The sequence below is a fragment of the Saimiri boliviensis genome, chromosome 2 (assembly GCF_048565385.1).
Source record: "Saimiri boliviensis isolate mSaiBol1 chromosome 2, mSaiBol1.pri, whole genome shotgun sequence".
In the NCBI taxonomy this organism is placed as follows: Eukaryota; Metazoa; Chordata; class Mammalia; order Primates; family Cebidae; genus Saimiri; species Saimiri boliviensis.
Genome location: NC_133450.1, coordinates 220,499,309 through 220,513,363, shown reverse-complemented (window position 1 = coordinate 220,513,363; position 14,055 = coordinate 220,499,309). Strand labels below are relative to the sequence as shown.

General features: G+C 54.8%; 1 protein-coding gene across 1 annotated transcript; it reads right to left on the bottom strand.

Moving 5' to 3' along the window:
- Window positions 1–4,721: 4,721 nt before the first annotated feature.
- Window positions 4,722–9,280, bottom strand: CDK9 (cyclin dependent kinase 9). The gene is made up of 7 exons (XM_003940600.4): window positions 8,522–9,280; window positions 7,983–8,064; window positions 7,176–7,266; window positions 6,666–6,832; window positions 6,394–6,565; window positions 6,088–6,236; window positions 4,722–5,620 (listed from the first exon to the last, which is right to left on the bottom strand). Exons 1-7 carry the CDS (start codon window positions 8,962–8,964, stop codon window positions 5,255–5,257), a joined length of 1,470 nt encoding a protein of 489 aa, XP_003940649.3. The 5' UTR covers window positions 8,965–9,280; the 3' UTR covers window positions 4,722–5,254.
- Between the last annotated feature and the right edge of the window lie 4,775 nt (window positions 9,281–14,055).

The following is a 14,055-nucleotide window of genomic DNA, read 5'->3' as shown; positions in this document are numbered from 1 at the left end:
AAGAGGCGTTTCACCAAATCACTTGGTCAAAAAGAAGCCAAGGGGCCGGCCGCGGTGGCTCAAGCCTGTAATCCCAGCACTTTGGGAGGCCGAGGCGGGTGGATCATGAGGTCAAGAGATCAAGACCATCCTGGTCAACATGGTGAAACCCCGTCTCTATTAAAAAATACAAAAAATTAGCTGGGCATGGTGGCGCGTGCCTATAATCCCAGCTACTCAGGAGGCTGAGGCAGGAGAATTGCCTGAACCCAGGAGGCGGAGGTTGCGGTGAGCCGAGATCGTGCCATTGCACTCCAGTCTGGGTAACAAGAGCGAAACTCTGTCTCAAAAAAAAAAAAAAAAAAAAAAAAAGCCAGGGAGCTGGGCGTGGCAGCGTGCGTCTGTAATCCCAGCTATTCTGGAGGCTGAGGCAGGAGAATTGCTTGACCCCACGAGGTGGAGGTTGCAGTGACCCAAGATCTCATCACTGCAACCCACCCTGGGAGACAGCCAGACTCTGTCTCAAAAAATAATAAATTTAATTAAATTAAAACTCTATTGAAGTGAAGGGTTAATCTGTAACATATTTAATTGATTTCCTCAGCCCTTTTTGTCTGTTTTACTAAAGTCCATATTTTGATGGTTATGCTATTTGTGGAAAGAGGTCTTGTACTGGCTGCATTATAATGACATCAGTACTACTTTGGCTGGTTTAAGTGAATATAAAACAACCATTTTAACAAAAAAAAAAAAAAAAAAAAAGAGAGAGGGAGAGAGAAAAAAAGGAAACCAGGATGTGACTCTAGGTTCTTTTTTTGAGACAGGGTTTCACTCTTGTTGCCCAGGCTCGAGTACAGTGGCATGATCTCGGCTCACTGTAACCTCTGTCTGGGTTCAAGCGATTCTCCTGCCTCGGCCTCCCGAGTAGCTGGGATTACAGGTACCCACTACTGCGCCTGGCTAATTTTTATATTTTTAGTAGAGATGGGGTTTCATCATCTTGGCCAGGCTGGTCTCCAACTCCTGACCTCGTGATCCACCCACCTCGGCCTCCCAAAGTGCTGAAATTACAGGCGTGAGCCCCCGCACCCAGCCTAACTCCAGGCGCTTTAAAAAAAAAAAAAAAAAAAAAAAGCCAGGACACAGAACCGTCCCTGGACTGCAGGGTGACATCCTAAGCTCATACCCATGAGCTGGCAAAGGCCTTTCCTTTCCCGTCTGCACAGCCTCCTCGGCCATCTGTTCACCGTACTCACTCCTGTATCTGAGACTCACAGGTGCCAGGCACTATCTAGGTGCTGGGAACATGGTAAAAGCCCCACAAGGCCCTGCCCTCTTGGAACCTTTATTCCAGGCCACATACCTCCCTCTACAGGTGGAAACAGCATCCATGTCACACCAGAGTTTGAGGCCAAAGCTAGAGAACCCACACCTGACTGGCAAGTCCCCATTCCTCCCTGGAGTAGACTCTGGGGAAGAGGGAGGTGGGGGTGAGCTTGGGTCAGCAGCTCCAGGGTTTAGGGCCTGTCTTGGTTGTTTTAAAATGCAGCTTAATTGGGTGAGTGTAGCGGCTCACACCTGTAATCCCAGCACTTTGGGAGGCCAACATGGAAGAATCCCTTGAGTGCAGTGAAACAATCGAGGCTCACTGCAACCTCCGCCTCCTGGGTTCAAGCAATTGTCCTGTCTCAGCCTCCTGAGTAGCTGGGACTACAGGCACGTGCCACCACACCCAGCTGATTTTTTTTTTTTTTGTATTTTTAGTAGAGACGGGGTTTTACCATGTTGGTCAGGCTGGTCTCAAACTCCTAACCCCGTGATCCACCTGCCTCAGCCTTCCAAAGTGAGCCACCATGCCCGGCTATATTTTTAATTAAAAAAAAAAAAAAAAAAAAAAAGGTAAAGATTGGCTTAATTGCATGAGCAAATGTATTAGCTATGAGGAAATACCAAGAAACATAAAGGAAAGAACCACACACTCTAGCTCCCCGAAGGCTGCCCAGCCCTTGGCACGTGTGCACATACCCACGCCCCACAAAGCCGTTTCTCTCGATTTCTGCTTCTGTAACATGCCGACTCCCTCAGCTGCCCCCTACTTTTCCCTTTTATTCCGCTTCGTTGTTTTCCATGGAACTCAATCAAACCAGTTTGGATCTACCGGAAGGTGAGCTCCGCTGAGGTGGGGGTGGGCCACCAGGGCCACCAGTTTCCACCTATATTAAGTCCCGAACAGACGCTTGGAAGACACACCTAACAAATATGCCCAATGAACAAATGAGACCATCAAAATTGCACTGAGGGTTCAATGAGATTACTATTGTATAACTGCTGGTAAAAAAGGAATTGCTGAGTCAAAGGATACAAACCTTTCAGAGTTTTTTATCCTTCAAAGAAAATACATTTAGGCCAGCCCTGAGTTTTCCCACATTCAAATCCTACTGACTGCTGTCTGGACATCTCACAAGAGCTTTAATTTGGATTTTTTTTTTTTTTTAAATAAAAAGTCTCTTGCTGTCGCCCAGGCTGAAATACAGTGGTACCATCTCAGCTCACTGCAACTCTGCCTCCTGGGTTCAAGCAATTCTCCCACCTCAGCCTCCTGAGTAGCTGGAATTACAGGCATTCACCACCATGCCTGGTTAATTTTTGTATTTTTTAGTCGAGATGGGGTTTCGCCGTATTGGCCAGGCTGGTCTCAAACTTCTGTCTTCAGGTGATCCACCCACTTTGACCCATACTTGGATTTTTTTTTTTTTTTTTTTTTGACAGTCTCACTGTGTCACCCAGGCTGGAGTGCAGTGGCGCAATCTCAGCTCACTGCAACCTCCACTTCCTGGGTTCAAGCGATTCTCTTGCCTTAGCCTCCCATGTAGCTGGGACTACAGGTGCCCGCCACCATACCTGGCTAATTTTTGTATTTTTAGTAGAGACGGGGTTTCACTATGTTGCCCAGGCTGGTCTTGAACTCCTGACCTCATGATCCGTCTGCCTTGGCCTCACAAAGTACTGGGATTGCAGGAGTGAACCACTGCGCCTGGCCAATTTGGATTTCTTTAACTACTAGTTATACTGGGTTGAAATGTGTCCCCTTGAATTCATGTCCTCTCCAAACCTCAGAATGTGACCTTATTTGGAAAGAGGATCTTTCCAAATAAGGTCAGAGGTAATTAAGATGAAGTCACACTGGGTCAGGGTGGCCCCTAAATCCAGACTGGTGTCCACATAACAGACACATAGGCTGGGCATGGTGGCTAACACCCATAATCCCAGCACTTTGGGAGGCCAAGGGATCACCTGAGGTCAAGAGTTTGAGACCAGCCTGGCAAAGATGGTGAAACCCCATCTCCACTAAAAATAGAGAAATTAGCTGGGCGTGGTAGCAGGTACCTATAATCTCAGTTACTCAGGAGGTTGAAGCAGGAGAATCACCTGAACCCAGGAGGCAGAGGCTGCAGTGAGCCAAGATCATGCTATTGTACTCCAGCCTGGGCAACAAGAGCAAAACTCCATCTTAAAAAAAAAAAAAAAAAAAGACACATGGAAGAATGCCATGTGAACACAGGCAGAGACAGGAGTGACGCATCCACAAGCCTAAGGGATGGGAGGACTGCCCGCAGCCAGGAGTCACGGAAAGGATACCGTCTCCCTCAGAGCCTCCAGAAGGAACCAACCCTGACACCACCGACGCTGAGAACTTAAAAGAATACATGTGTTACTTTAAATTAGCATACTTCTAGCAGTTTGTTATACAAGTCTCAGGAAAACACACCAAGTCAAAAACTTTTTCCCTTGGCTGGACACAGTAGGTCATACATGTAATCCCAGCACTTTGGGGGACTGAGGTGGATCATCTGAGGTCAGGAGTTTGAGACCAGTCTGGCCAAGACAGCGAAACTGTCTCTACTAAAAATACAAAAATTAGCCAGCTGTGGTGGCGGTTGCCTGTAATCCCAGCTACTCAGGAGGCTGAGGCAGGAGAATCACTTGCAGGCGGAGAATGCAGTGAGCCAAGATTGCACTATTGCATTCCAGCCTGGGCAACAGAGTAAGATTCTGTCTCAAAAAAAGAATTTTTCTTACTTTCATTGGTCTTTTCTGTTATGGTCTGGGTCATTTTCTGTAAGTTAAAGACAGTTCTGGTCAAAGGTTTTGTCCACCTTCCTTCTTGGCCCCTATTCAAGGTCTCTACCTGTAACAGAGTATAGGAAATTCATCTCCAGAATGCCTCTCCCCAACTTCAGGCTCACAGAAAATGTGCCCGCCAGAATGTACTGCTCCTCAAAGGGTCCCAGGGATCCTACCTTCAGTCTGTTTCTCCCACCCACTCCATCCTGGTACAAAACTACTCCCACCTTCCCAAAACACTTGCAATCCCTCCACCCTCTGCCCACTTCCCCAGTCCCCTCTACCCAGCAGTCCGAGGGACCATCCTTCTCAGGTGACAGGTCGTATTGTCACTCTAGTGATTTTCCCTCCTGGGTCACCACCAGAGTCACAGCTCACAGCGGGCCCTTGCCAAAAATTCCCTCACCAGGGACCTGAGATGTGTTCTGAAAGGCACCCAAGAGGAAAAACGGACAAAGGTCCTTTGCAATTGTGTACAGGAACATGAACTGAGAGACAAAGAGTCAAGACCTCCAGTGACTTGACAATCATGTCCCAATGGTCAGGCCCAACCTGCAGACCACAGGGGAAGAGCGGGTGGCGTGAGCACAGAAACAGAACACACAGCAACTCTTGGGGAAAAAAAAACCTCACTTTTAATTCTAACTCAACAAACTGTGTCCAAGAATGTCTCCGAACAACGGAACCAAAAGAAAAATGATAAATTCTCCTGCTGAAGAAACCAAGAGTTTATGCCAGCCCCAGCTTCTGAGAGCAAGGCCAAAAAGAGCCCACTCCTGAGGCCAGCCCTGCCCCCACACACAGTTCATAGCCCGAGAATAGGACTGGGGATGGGTGAAGGACCTGTCCCCTCTTCCATCATGCTGGGAGCTCTTAGAAACTAAGTCACTGGTGGGTGAGCCCTTCCTCCCACCCCATGGAGATCCTCTGGGCACCTTCCAGAAAGCCAGGGAGCAAGATGGGAGAGCCCTGGTGCCCTCCGGGCCTCTCAGCCAATGCTCCACTCCAGTCCACTCAACAGGCTGCTCCCAGAGCCCAGGGTGGGGATTAAATAAACTATGCATGAGAGACAGAAACTCAAATGCCCCACCGTCTCCACGATGCAAGTCACATAGCAGAATACAACCACCCTAGTGGCAAGCACCAGCCCTCAGAAGACACGCTCAAACTCCGTCTGGTTGGTGGTGGCGGGATTGCGGCTCTGGTTGGTAGACTGCTGAGTGATCTGGCTGCCCTTCCGGCGCGGCGGTGCCAGGTACTCAAACATGGACGTCAGGTGGGTGGAGAGCATGCCCTTGAGGTCGGACGGCATGGGGTCAGACCAGAAGAAGTCGTGGTTGAGGGCATCGTCGCTGTCGATGCGCTGGGCAGGGTCCAGCACCAGCAGCTTGTCGATGAGGTCCAGTGCATACGGGTCGCGCACGTAGGCCTTCAGCCTGTCCTTCACCTTCCGCTTCTGGCCCTTGACCAGCTCCAGCTTATCATATAGCTCATACTTGTCCACGTTTGGCCACACCTGGAAGGCGTGTTGAGAGAGGTGGAGTTTGGTTAGGAGTGTGTGGCTTGTCCCTTGGTCAAGGCCTAAAAGGACTAAAATACCTGCTCCACTCGGAGGCTCCAAGACTGCAACTGGAGGGAGAACTCGACCCCTCCCAGGAGAATCAGTGCCCACCACAGACTGGCATATACCACGTGCCAGGCCCTTTTACCCACATCACCTGGAATATGGACTCCAACCCTGATACATGTTACATTTCTGTTTCACAAAAGAGAAATGCAGCGCTGGCTCAGATGCTCTGCCAAGGCCACAGAACAGGTGAGAGAACCGAGACTGGCACACAGCCTGTGTGGCTCTCAAGGGCAGGCCCTGTCCCCAAACCAGCCTCCCCTCCAGAAAGGAGCGCTCCTTCCATTCCACTCCCCACTCTCCCTCTGCCAGGGGGACCTGGATCTCTGCACCCCGTGGAGACCAGGACCCCGTACCTCAGGAGTGATGGAGCCGCAGAGCTGACTGATGAGGGCGAGCTGGTGCTGCTCCGTGTTGCCCTGCATGATGGGGCTGCGGGTCCACATCTCTGCCATGATGCACCCAGCACCCCAAAGGTCAATGGGGGGGCCGTAGTCCCGCTCCCCTGGGAAGAAGAGCGCACCAGGAGGGCCCCTTGAGCCCGAGGGCCTCCTGAGGCTCGATGCCCCAGGGCCGGCAGCTCAAGAAGCCCTGGCAGTGGGGGGCGGGGGCCAGGTGGATGCCTGGCCCTCACCCCCCGCGGCCTGCTCGGGAGTCCTCACCGAGCAACAGCTCCGGGGGCCGGTACCAGAGTGTCACCACACGGTTGGTGTAGCGGTTGGGCTGGCTGTTCTTGGCCAGGCTGAAGGCCCGGGCCAGCCCAAAGTCTGCCAGCTTCAGGACTCCATCACGAGTGATAAGCACATTAGCAGCCTTCATGTCCCTGTGCAGGATCTGCAGGAAGGACAAGAGTAGCTTCTTCAGTCACATCCACCCAGGAGTGGGAACCCAGGCCCGCCCCAGCCCGGGTTCTTCTCCCAGGTCTGGCCCCCACCTTGTTCCTATGGATGTAGTAGAGGCCGTTAAGCAGCATCTGCATCACCCTCTTGATCTCAGACAGCGTGAACTTGACCAAAACATTGCTCAACAGCCCAGCAAGGTCATGCTCACAGAAGTCGAACACCAGGTATATACTGCCCTTGCAGCGGTTATAGGGGGAAGCTGAGGCAGGAAGAGCAGAAGGAAAAGTCAAGAAAACCACACCCAACTCACTTTCCCACAACCAGCTTCTTTCTTCCTGCCCCAACCCACGGACACCCATGCCCTCCAGAGCATCCGTCTGTTCCTTCCTTCACTGGCCAAATATTTTCTGAATGCCTCCTCTGGGCCAGGTGCTGTGGCAGGCCCTGGGAAGCACCAGCTATGATGAAAGAGGACCAGAGAAAGCAGTCACCATGGGTCCATCTGGGTTAAGAAGACTCAGTTTAGGTGTGTCCAGTTCCAACTCTGCAAACAAAACCTTAGGCTATAAGCGTCATCTTCTCACAAGAGCCAAACAACTTACCTTTGGTTCGACAAATCTCAATCAAGTTGACCACATTCTCGTGTTTTAGAAGCTGAAGAATCTTGATCTCCCGCAAGGCTGTAATGGGGAACTGAGTGGGAGAGGGGGAAGTGGTCAGGAGAGAGCGCAGTACAGAGCCCAGCCCTGGGTTCTATACTCAGAGACAAGCTGTGAGACAAGGCAAGAACACGTGCTCTGAAACCAGCTGCCTCAGAAGCCTTATCTGTAAAACAGGTATAGCAGGGGCACACACCCCTCAAAACGATGGTTTCAGACAACAAACTGAAACAGCAGTACTTTGCTACTAGCCACTAAATGCTCCGCGGTTTCAGCCTTTAGCTTGAGCTCTACGGCTGTTTTGTTGACAACAAACACCATGACTTAAAAACGTCCTTGCTAGAGCAGGAGAATGAAAGGTTATGGGAAACTATACTAGAGCTAAGACGCGGTGGAGAAGGAACCACTCCTTTTAAATATATTAAATAACTATTAGTCACCTTCCAAAAATGATGCATATGTATCTCTTTAACATTAAGCAAAATTCAACACTAAGAAAAAGGTGTTTAAAGGCTTCCTAACTTCGCGTGCAAACAATGCAAACATTAACTCCCCCTCCTGGCCTCAACTATAACTGCCGAAGAATGAAGCATTTCGGTTTTAGGGTGGAGGCCAAATTCCTTGGAAATTTCTAAACTGCTACAAAGAAAATGAATCTCAACCCGAGACTCATAGAAGCAGCAGGGTGGAAAGCCAACCCGGGGTCCTGGGCAGTTAGCCGGCCCGCCCGCACGCGCGATCCGTACTCACCCCCTCCTTCTCATTTTCCATCAGGACCTTCTTCAGAGCCACCTTCTGGCCGGTCTTGCGGTGCTTGGCCTTAAACACCTCCCTGCAGGCGGAAAGGGAGACCCAAGAGAGCTCATCAGGCCGTTTCCGCAGGGCCCGCCCCTCCCCCACCACAGGAGGAGGGGCAGCAGCGAAAGACTCCCGGGCGGGGCTGGGCCCAGTACCCAGAACACGCGGCTACCCTACGCGGCACCCGGCACCCGGTCTCGTTCGGAGCCTCTGTTTCCTCCCCTCAGTCACTTCTCCTCACTCGGCCGTCTCTTGGAGAGGTCCCGCTCCCCTCACGGGGACTTCTCTGCAGCCCCTCCCCGCCCCCCACCACGGGCCTCAGGCTCCTCCCCACCAGCCGGCTCCGTCAGGCCCGGGCGGGGTGCGGCACGGCCTAGAGACTTGTGGGCAAGCCCAGAGACAGGCGGCTTTTCTACCACCTAGGGCCGGGTCCCCGGCGTCCCGACAGGGTGCAAGCCCAAGACTCCCATCCCCGAGGGGCACAGCCTTACCCAAAGGTGCCTTGGCCGATCTTGGCAAGCTTCTCGTATTTGGTAACTTCATCACAAAAGGGGCACTCAACCGAGTCGTACTGCTTTGCCATGGCCACCTCCAGCGCGCCGCCGCCGCCGCCCCCAGCCGCCGCTGCTGCTGCTGCTCCCGCTCCAGGTCCCGCCGCCGCGCTCCAGGCCCCTCCGCGGCCGCGCCACTTCCGCCTCCACGGCCACTTCCGGCCCCGCGGCGCCGACCCCGCCTCTTCCGCCCGCCGCCCGCCGCCAGGCCCCCTGGGACTTGTAGTTCCCGAGAGGCCAGGGGGAGCCGGAGCTGCAGAGGCGCCTCCGCCGCCGCCGCTGCCCCCGCCTCCGCCGCCGCCACTACTGGCGGCGGCCCCGATCGGGGGCGCGGGGAGCCGGGGCGCCGGGGCTGGGGCTCGGGGCGGCGCGTCCCGCTGCATTGGCCCGGGCCGCCGCTGCTGCCGAAGCTGCTGCCGCTCTGGCGCCCGATCCGGGGCCAGCCGCAGTGCCCTGCTCCTCCTCCTCCGACGGCGCCGCCTCCGCCGGGCTGCGCGGGGCGGCGGGCGGGGGGGCGGCCCCCGAGCCGCAGCCTGGGGGGCTCCCTGGCCGGGCCCGGGCCCGGGGCAGCCGGGCGAGGGGGCGAGACGGGAAGAGCCGACTAGGAGGCGGCCCGAGAGCCCGGGAGGGGGCGCGTTATAAAGGGGGAGGTGCCCGGCCTCGCCCTCCTCTCCTCCTCCGCCCGCCCCCTCCCTCCTCCCTCCCACCCTCCGCGGCCGCACCTGCCGCCGCCGCCACCGCCCGCCCGCCCGCTCGCTGTCCGCCGGCCGCCCTAGGCGCGTCACCGCCCGCGGCCCCTCCTCCGCCTTCGGAGGTGGGGCCCCGCGCTCGGCACCTGGCTGCGGGCGCCCCGCCGCGTGCCTCAGTTTACCCCTACATGCCCGCAGCCGCGGAGAGCCCCTTCCTCCTCGGCTCGGAGTGCCCCCGAGAGGCGAAGGCGGGAGGTGCGGAGGGAGCGTCCTCTGGCCCTGGGAGGAGAGAACGGCCCCCGCCGCCGCCTCCCCCGGTCCCCGCCACCCGCCGTTGACGTGGCAACCGACGGCCGCCAGGGGGCGCGGCGGCACTGGAGACGGAGAGCAAGCAACGCCCGGGCCTTCTATTGCTGGAGCGCGGCTCTTGGGGGGGCAGGGATGGGACCCTCAGGACTCCCGCCTCAGCCGAGCCGCGCCGGAGCTGGTCGGGCCCCGGGTCAGTAATCGCAAAATACAGTTGCCATTTTCAGCTCTCTTGTGTGCTCAGAGTGCTGGGCGTTCCCGCCGAATCCTGAATCAATAGCCCCATAGTCAGGATCACTAACCCATTTTGCAGAAGAGGACATTGAGGCTCAGAGTGGTGAGGTCGTTTGCCCAAGGTCACACGGCGACAAAGCTGGGACCCGAACCTGGGTGATGAGTGTGAAGGGGACTCTCTTGACTCACACCATTTGCGGTTGAGCCAGGAGGAGAGCAGTCGGGAGACCTGCTGTCCTTATATGAGGGTACGAGCTCACCATTCACCCCCCTTCTCCCTCCGCCCCCATCTTCCTGGTTCCAGTGGCCTCCAGATTCCCCCTCCAGCTCTGCCCAAGGACCAGCCTCCAGCAAAGCCGTCTTTTCTGCCTCTGCCCGGCTGCAATCTGCCCCCTCCTCTCCAGCCCTCTGCTGGTGGATCTTGAGACCTGACCCCCCTGTGTGGCCTCTGTCTGTCCCGGAAGAACCTGAAAGTGACCTCTGAGGCTCTTTCCAGTTTACATCTCGCCCCCCAGACAGTGGCCATGCAAATCTCTACTGTCTCCCCCAAGCCTGCCTGCACTCAGGGCGGTGCTACGCTGATTCTGCACTCCCCCATACCCTCAGTACCCTCTCTTCCTGCAATATGCCCTCGGTGTGGCTCCCAGCTCTCACCCCACACTGCTTAGCCTCAGAACCTCCTAGGAGGAGGCAGGAATGGCTTTAGTGACCTTGTTGTCACAAGAGGTCCTGTTCTGGGAAAGGGCACTATCAGGGAGGGGCCTGAGGGTCAGGCTGAGGAGGAAGGAGCCCTTTGCTGAGGGCAGTGTGGAGCCACAGAGGGGTTTAGGCAGGGAGCAGTGTGCAGTGGGCTTCACAGGTACACTATGTATTAGAAGCAGGAGGTTGTTAGCTAAATTGGAGGTGGGGAAGATAAAGAAGGAGAACAGAACAATCTTGGTAATGACAGCTTATTGAGGGAAAATAAATGGTCCAAGCCCTACACTTAGCACTTTATGGGAATTATCTCAATTGTCACTCAACCATATGAGTACTGTTATCACCTCCATTGTACACATCAGGATACTGAGACTCAGAGATGACATCACTTGGCCTGGGTCAAACAGCTGTCCAGTGACCATACTGGTATTTGAACCAGGTCAGTCTGGCACAAACCCCAACATTTCACCATCTCAGGGGCCCGCCCATCTGGTCCATGGGTGGAGCCACCGGTAGGGACAGTGTTGTGGTGGGCAGGGCCCTGCGGTGGGCTTGTGTGGCCTCCACTATCCGACTACAGCTCAGGCCAGGCCCTGCCATTTCCCACGAGCCCTCCCTAAGTCACATCCTGTGGGCAGAGGCCCTAGCAGAAGTTCCGGTGAAGCTGTCACCTACACCCCACCATCCCCGGTCTGAACCCCAACATCCGCCCATCACTTCCCCTTGGGGCCTCAGGCCCTCAGTCCCCACTGTGGGATGCAGGCAGGCAAGGGAGGCAGGAGAGGCCGGAAGCCCAACAGAAGGCTGCCTGGCTGCCCAGGCTGCCTGGGTCTGGGGCCCCAGATCACCAAGCTGCCAAAACCCAGGTGGAAGTGAGAAGAAATGAGTGATTTCTCACTGACTTGAAATGTTTCCTGGTTCCCATGGATTGGCTAAGCTGGCACAAGGCTGGGCAAGTGGCCAGTCCTCAGTAGATGTCTGCCTGAGAGAGCCACTGGTCCTACTGCCATTTAACAGAGAAGGTGAGGGCGGCGCAGGAAAGGGAGGCGCTGGACAACTGTCTGGCCCCAGCCTGGACCCCCTGTTTTCCTCTGCGCAGGGACAGATGGGAGGCATAGGAGGGAAGGAGAAAATGGTTTCATGGATTGGGCTGCTCCTGGCAGCTGGTGCATGCGAAGAGACAGTGGGGCAACTGGATAGCAGGGGCACAGGGCAGAGAACAGCCATGTGATACCCACAGCCCTCTAAAATCACAGAAGTTGGCTGGGTGCAGTGGCTCACACCTGTAATCCCAGCACTTTTGGAGGATGAGGCAGGTAAATCACCTAAGGTCAGAAGTTCAAGACCGGCCTGGCCAACATGGCAATGACCCGTCTCTACTAAAATTAGGAAAATTAGCTAGGCGTGGTGGTGCATGCCTGCAATCCCAGCTATTCGGGAAACTGAGGCAGGAGAATCACTCGAACCTGGGAGGCAGTGGTTGCAGTGAGCCAAAATTGCGCCACTGCACTCCAGCCTGGGCAGCAGAGTGAGACTCCGTCTCAAAAAAAAAAAAAAAAAAAAAAAAATCACAGTTCTGCCCACACTAGCCAGGAACTGACTCAGTTCCTGGTCCGGGGTTGGCTTGCGTTGTCTCCCTGACACTCGCCAGCATCCCTGTTAGGGGGTTGCTATTATTAGATCCAAGTTACAAAAGGGAAAACTGAGGCCCAGACTGGTGTTGCCTGCCCCAAGGTACACAGCCAGGGCGTTATGAAGCTGTGATTCAAAGCCAGGTCTCTAATCTCAAAGCCCGGGGTCATTTGCCATCATCCCACACTGTCCCCAGTGCCAGATCAACGGAGGCAGAAGAGAAGCATCTATGGAGCACCCATGATACGGTCCTCACTCAGAAGGGGGCTAATGTGGATGGGTAAGGCCCTGTCCTCTCTCAGAAAGCTTTACGTCTGTTTGGAACACGCAAATAAACACACAAGGGAATTAAGTCAAAATGATACTCTTGGTATAAATATTTCATTTCACTGCCATGAGAGCATGTGAGGGATGTTATATTTATCCTGTTTTACTGATGGGGGAAAAAAAAGAGGCTCAGAGAGGTGACATGACTTACCCAAGGTCATGGAGGTGGGGACTGAACCAGGATTGCGTGGGCCCGATGCCTCTGACTATGAAGTTTAAGGCCTCCAATTCTTGGTAGTACCTGCCCTGTCCATGAGACTGTCTTCTCTCTCCATAGGACCTCCACACTGTCCCTGCCTGAGTCACAGACTGAGGAAGAGGGGCAAGGGTAGGGGACAGAAATGAGAGCAGGGGGCTGGGAATGGTGGCTCACGCCTGCAATCCCAGCACTTTGGGAGGCTGAGGTGGGCAGATCACCTGAGGTCAGGAGCTGGAGACCAGCCTGGCCAACATGGTAGAACCCCGTCTCTACTAAAAAAATGTAAAGGCCAGGTACAGTGGCTCACGCCTGTAATCCCAGCACTTTGGGAGGCCGAGGTAGGTGGATCCTGAGGTCAGGAGTTCAAGACCAGCCTGGCCAAGATGGTGAAACCCCGTCCCCACTAAAAATACAAAAACATTAGCTGCCCTGGTGGCGGGTGCCTGTAATCCTAGCTACTCGGGAGTTCTGAGGCAGAGAATTCTTTAAACCCGAGAGGCGGAAGTTGCAGTGAGCCGAGATCATGCCACTACACTCCAGCCTGGGTGACAGAGTGAGACTCCGTCTCAAAAAATAAATAAACAAAACTAACTAAATAAATTTTTAAAAATTAGCTGGGTGTGGTGGCATGGGTCTGTAACAGCTACTTGGGAGGCTGAGGCAGGAGAATTGCTTGAACCCAGGAGGCAGAGGTTGCTAAGACTCCCCCACTGAACTCTAGACAAGACTCTGTCTCAATAAAAAAAAAAAAAAAAAAGAAAGAAAGAAAGAAAGAAAGGGCTGGGTGCTGTGGCTCACACCTGTAATCCTAGCACTTTGGGAGGCTCAGGTGGGTGGATCACCTGAGGTCAGGAGTTCAAGACCAGCCTGGCCAACATGGTGAAACCCCATCTTAAAAAAAAAAAAGAAACAAAAAGAAAAAAGAAATGAGTTCAGGGATCCTGGGGGCAACATAGCTCAAGTCAGCCCGGAGGGACGTAAAAGATGTAAAAGACTGAGGCGGGTGGGCAGAGGGCATTCCCGGTGGTGTGGGGCCAGCCTGAGCGAAGGCCTGGAGGCAGGAAAGTGCTGGAGCGCTCAGGGCTGGGGAACTCAGGCCCGCTGCCCTGCCCTCCAGTGCAAGCTGAAGAGAACCCGCAGGACAGCCACCCGCCGGCAGGTCCCCAGCCACACTCCTAACGGCCACTCCAGGCAGCACAAAGGGGGCTCTGAGCTCATCGGAGCCGCCACACTGAGCCCTATTCATTCTCCTAGCGCTGCCAGAAACTGCCTTGGCACCCGGGCCAAGAGCAGGACCGGCCCCAGCACTGATGCGGCGCCTCTGCCGTAGCAACACAGCATCTCTGTGGCGGGGATTCCCAGGTCTCCTGCCTGGTGCCTGCCCGCCA

Excerpts from the sequence above, each read along its gene's own strand:
- CDK9 (XM_003940600.4), bottom strand. The coding sequence starts at position 8,964 with ATGCAGCGGGACGCGCCGCCCCGAGCCCCAGCCCCGGCGCCCCGGCTC. Across the intron at positions 6,833-7,175 it reads TGAGATTTGTCGAACCAAAG|CTTCCCCCTATAACCGCTGC; the intron begins GTAAGTTGTTTG and ends TTCCTGCCTCAG. Across the intron at positions 6,566-6,665 it reads ACTACATCCATAGGAACAAG|ATCCTGCACAGGGACATGAA; the intron begins GTGGGGGCCAGA and ends TCCTTCCTGCAG.